This window comes from Mandrillus leucophaeus, unplaced genomic scaffold, assembly GCF_000951045.1.
Source record: "Mandrillus leucophaeus isolate KB7577 unplaced genomic scaffold, Mleu.le_1.0 Scaffold440, whole genome shotgun sequence".
Lineage (NCBI taxonomy): Eukaryota > Metazoa > Chordata > Mammalia > Primates > Cercopithecidae > Mandrillus > Mandrillus leucophaeus.
This window is the reverse complement of record NW_012104699.1, coordinates 1,018,148-1,023,192: the sequence shown is the minus strand read 5'-3', so window position 1 is coordinate 1,023,192 and position 5,045 is coordinate 1,018,148. Positions and strand designations below refer to the sequence as shown.

The following is a 5,045-nucleotide window of genomic DNA, read 5'->3' as shown; positions in this document are numbered from 1 at the left end:
CCCCCAAACCCCCGGGGCTCAAGCAATTCTCTTGCCTTAGCTTCCCAAGTAGCTGGGATTACGGACATGTGTCACCACACTTAGATAAGTTTTGTATTTTTAGTAGAGATGGGGTTTCATCATGTTGGCCAGGCTGGTCTTGAACTTTTGACCTCAAGTGATCCGCCCACCTAGGCCTTGCAAAGTACTGGTATTATAGGCGAGAGACATCCTGCCTGGCCCATTTTATTGATTGATTGATTGATTGATTGATTGAGACAGATTCTTGCTCTGTCACCCAGGCTGGAGTGCAGTGGCATAATCTCAGCTCACTGCAACCTCCGCCTCCTGGGTTCAAGCAGTTCTCCTGCCTCGGCCTCCTGAGTAGCTAGGACCATAGGCGCCTGCCACCACAACTGGTCAATTTTTTTTTTTTTTCTTTTTTTTTAGACAGAGTTTCACTCTTGTTGCCCAGGCTGGAGTGCAGTGGCGCAATCTTGACTCACTGCAACCTCCACCTCCCAGGTGCAAGTGATTCTCCTGCCTCAGCCTCCGAGTAGCTGGGACTACAGGCACATGCCAGCAAGCCTGACTAAGTTTTTGTATTTTTAGTAGAGATGGGGTTTCACTATGCTGGCCAGGCTGATCTCGAACTCCTGACCGCAAATAATCCACCTGCTTTGGCCTCCCAAAGTGCTGGGATTACAGATGTGAACCCCCGAGGCTGGCCTCTGCTTGGATTTTAAAATCACATCCATGGATAAGGCAACTGGGTTATGGATGGGGTAAGAGACGGAGGCAAGGAACAGTGGCTCAGGGGAGCCCAGCCACTCTAACCAGGAGAATATAACACACCAGTGGCACTGGTTCAGCCTTGGCAACTATTCTTTTATTGAACATCAGTGACAGAAAAATGCTTGATTTAGGAGGAAGCTTTCCCTTACTCCCCCACTGCACCCCGGAACTCAGCAAAGGTGAGCCAGCCACAGAGCATAACACTGTGGCTGGGACACGTGTCCATGTCTGTTTCACATACGTGGGCATCTGTGCCACAAGGGTCACGTGGCACCACAGTTCATCAGCTGTGCTTCCCCTTCCTGCCGTGCTGCAGCGCCACAGGTCGGAGGAAAAGCCTCTCTGTGAGTAGGGTCCCAGCAGGGCCCACCCACCAACAGTGGGGATCGGGCCTCAGAGCTGGGCAGTCATGGGAGTTCAGGGCCTGGCTCGCCTCGGTAGGCTGGTCTTAAAGAGGGACTTGCCCGAGGCTTCGATGTAAGTGACAGTCATCTCTTTGGAGCTGATCTCCACATAGGCAAAGCCACCCAGTGAGTCTTCAGTCCCATAGTGGAAGCGCAGATAGCCGTTGGGGACCTTGCGCTGGTGCCGCTTCGAGGGGTCCATGAAATTCCCAGCGCCACTCAGCACATAGCCCACGCCGTTCTCATCTTGCAGGTACTGAGGATGGAGGACAAGGGGTCAGTGGAGACCCAGCTTTGAGCAGGGAGCCTGCCTAAGGTCCAGGGCTTGATCTGGCCCTAACCACAGAGTCACCTTGAGGTATGTAACCCCTCCTGGCTTCAATTTCCCAACTGTTAGGAGTGTATTAATCCTATTTCATAGGTAGAGCAATTAGTTAAGAAATTGGTGACCAGGTGTGGTGGCTCATGCCTGTGATCCCAGCACTTTGGGAGGCTGAGGCGGGTGGATTGCTTGAGCCCAGGAATTTGAGACCAGCCTGGGCAACATAGTGAGACCTTGCCTCGACAAAAAAATTCACAAGGACCGGGCACGGTGGCCCACACCTGTAATCCCAGCATTTTGGAAGGCCAAGGCTGGCAGATCACTTGAGGTCAGGAGTTCGAGACCAGCCTGGCCAACATGGTGAAACCCCGTCTCTACTAAAATATAAAAATTAGCAGGGTGTGGTGGCGTATGCTTGTAATCCCAGCTACTCAGGAGACTGAGACAAGAGAATCACTTGAACCCAGGAGGCGGAGGTTGCAGTGAGTTGAGATCGTGCCACTGCACTCCCTCTCAAGAAAAAAAAAAAAGCCAAAATTAGCTGCGCGTGGTGGCACACGCCTGTAGTGTCAGCTACTCTGGAGGCTGAGGTGTGAGGATCACCTGAGCCCGGGAGATTGAAGCTGCAGAAAGCCCTGATTGTGCCACTGCACTCCAGCCTGGGTGAAAAACAGTGAGACCTTGTCTCAAAAAAAAAAAAAAAGAAAGAAATTGTCAAGTCAAAGATATTATTCTGGCTTTGGAGTGTTTTCCTGGTTAGACAGCAAGATTTGAGGGACAGTCTAGACATTCTGAAGGCCACAGGAGCCCCTTAGACAGCGGGAGGACCCCAGCCATGTGGACATCAGCTGGGATGGGGGCCCCCTCACGCAGCTCCCACCCTGCCCACAGGACCCTCACCTGCAGATTGTGATCATGGCCGCACAGGTAGGCGGTGACCCTGTATGTGGCCAGCAGTGGTCGTAGCTGCTTGACCAGGCAGTGGGTAGGCCCGTGCTCGGCTATGGACCACACGGGGTAATGGCCGGCCACCAGCACATAGTCCTCCCTGGCTGCTGCCAGCTGTTTCTTGAGCCAGGACAGCTGTGTGCGGGCCAGCTTCACGTCTCGGGGCCTCTCAGGCTGCTGACTGAGGAAGTCATCTGAGTTGCCACATAGTGTCACTGTGTCCAGCATAAAAATGGCCACAGACACATTGGTCCGTGGGATCTTGAAGCGCAGGCGGTAGAAAGGGCTGGGGAAGTTCCTGTGGAGGGGATAGAGGTCGTGGGTGCACATCTTGGGCCCAGAAGTCCCAGAGTCAGCTCAAGCCACAGGGCCCCTGTGTCCCCGCTGTGTGAGGATCTGGGGGAGGCAGGGCTGAGGGTGGCTCACCAGCGCTTGGAGATTTTAGAGTAGGCAATCTGGGCAGAGACGTTGCCGAGGTGGTCATGGTTTCCAGCCAGCACGTACCAGGGCACGTTGCGAAGGGAGCGGTCAGAGAATACGTCCTCAAAGGTCTCCTGTAGCAAACAGATAGGGCAGGCCCCTTCCCTGGGGTCATTGGCTACCCTGATCCTCCTACCAAGTCAGGGGCCAGGGGTAAGGGAGACATGGAATGTTCCCGGCACCCAAAGGTGCCCCATCACCTTCCCTCTGCCCTCTCCAAAGGAAGGTCACTAGGTAAGGTGGCTTCTCCCCACTGTCCGCCCCCACCTCCTGCCCCACTCTGTTGGGCACAGACCTGGAACCTCTTGTCATTGACGTCTTGTACACCAGTGAAGTAAAAATTGTCCCCTAGAGACAGGATGAAGTCTGCACCCAGGATCTGCACGCTCCGAGCGATCTCCTTGGCATTGGCCATTTCCCGGGCCGTGTGGAATGGGGCATTGGGGACCCCTCCCCAGTCGCCCACGGCTACAAAGCGCAGGGCAGGGGTGGCACCATCAGCCAGGGAGGGTAGCAACAAGGCTTGTAGGAAGAACAGCGCCGTCCACATGTCCATCTGGGAGAAGAGAGACAAGCATAGGTGGCCCGGGCTGTGACAAGGGCAGGGAGGCCTTGAGACCCCCGCCTGCCCTGAGATAGTGGGAGACCGCTTGCTACAGGCTGCCCCTGCGGGAACCCCTTGGTGCCCTAGTTCTCAGGACACGGCTGCACAAGCTGGCTTAGGGTAGGGGGGGTGATCTGTGAGAGGGCGAGCTGCACCAAGATGGCCTCGCAGGCCCGTTTCACCCTCCTTCCACCTAGCCTGCCCAGCACTCACCCTGGGGGAGACACAGGCCAGTCACTGGAGGCTCTGAGAGGCTGGTGGGCTCCAGGGCAGAACTGCTGGTCCCTGAGCCTTTATTCCCTGGGGAGGAAGTGGATCATTCGTGAGGATGATGCAGTTTCTCCGAGGGCTGTCCCGGGAGCCCTCCCCTTGGGTCATGTGAGCCCTGCCTGGACTTCCCTGGAGCAGGACACGGGATTGGGGTGGGGGTGGGAGGATCTGGGCACACGTGTGCAGCAGCCTCGGCCCACACAGCCTCCGGGTCAACCTGTAGGGGCCTGTTTGTGCTGTGGGCTTGACATGTCCTGGGTATCTCTGTGTGTCTGTGTATCTGAGTGTCAGTATGTGTGTGTGACGCTTGAGAGACTGTGGCTGCGATTACCCAAGACACATCTGCACCTTCTTTCTCTGAGTGAGGGCTTGCCTGTGTATGTCTGGGTGTGTCTTGCTTCCTGCGTGCAGCTGAGCATACCTACCTGGGCCTCGGCTCTGTACCTGACCGGGTTGCTGCAAACCTGTACGCCGAGCCTGTGTGGCCTGTCTGCGATGCACGCCTGCGTTCTCACGTGGCACTGGGTGGGAATCCCTACGGATGGAGTTTTGTGTGTGTCCATGTGTGTGCCTGGGTTGCGTCTCTAGGGTGAGTTGCGTGTGTGGTGTGGGATGTGGGTTTGACATCTGAGTGCGGCACTCTGTGTGTGTCCCTGTCCTCCCCCTGCCCTCTCTCCACCCCACAGATAAACACCAACCGGCCTCCCTTTTCCAGGAAGTCCTGCCCACACCCTCCCCTCCCCCCAGACTCCCATTCCTGCAGGAGGAACCAGGCAGGAGGCAGCTAGCTGGTGACAGCGCGCGTGACCGCAGACCTCTGACCCTCATGGTCTAGGCAGCTGTCTGCAGGCCCTCCACGGGACCGCAGCCTCGGAGAACAGGAGGCCCTGCACCTGCGGCCGGTCAGACCTGCTCCTCACCTTCCTGCCTGCCTCCTCGGTGCTGGGCGCCACCGAGACACGTCCGCGAACGTTCACGAGTCCCTTCAGTCCCTGCGAGGGCGGACCCGAGAGAGAGCCCTCATTCAACGCCGAGGCCACTGGCTCAGAGATCTCCCCGGGTCACCCTGAGAAGTACTTGTTCCCCCCTATCCCCAGCCTTGCAGCAGCGACCAAGGGGAAGGAAGTGGGTGATGAGGGCAAGGCGGAGACCCCTCCCACGGGGCTGCGCGTATCTCACCTGCCGTCGGCGGGGCGGGCGCTGCGGCCGGTGCCCAGCTGCAGATCCGCAGGCGATCGCATTC

The 5,045-nt window shown here is 57.1% G+C and overlaps 1 protein-coding gene across 3 annotated transcripts; it reads right to left on the bottom strand.

Moving 5' to 3' along the window:
• Positions 1–846: 846 nt before the first annotated feature.
• ACP5 (acid phosphatase 5, tartrate resistant) lies at positions 847–5,045 on the bottom strand. 3 transcript variants are annotated; one of them, XM_011994044.1, is made up of 7 exons: positions 4,982–5,045; positions 4,723–4,794; positions 3,746–4,337; positions 3,224–3,484; positions 2,875–3,002; positions 2,401–2,746; positions 847–1,434 (listed from the first exon to the last, which is right to left on the bottom strand). In XM_011994044.1, exons 4-7 carry the CDS (start codon positions 3,482–3,484, stop codon positions 1,192–1,194), a joined length of 978 nt encoding a protein of 325 aa, XP_011849434.1. In that variant the 5' UTR covers positions 3,746–4,337; positions 4,723–4,794; positions 4,982–5,045; the 3' UTR covers positions 847–1,191. The 3 variants fall into 3 exon arrangements, with proteins under 3 accessions (XP_011849434.1, XP_011849435.1, XP_011849436.1); XM_011994045.1 differs by having other exon boundaries at positions 3,746–3,832; XM_011994046.1 differs by lacking the exon at positions 4,723–4,794 and having other exon boundaries at positions 3,746–3,832.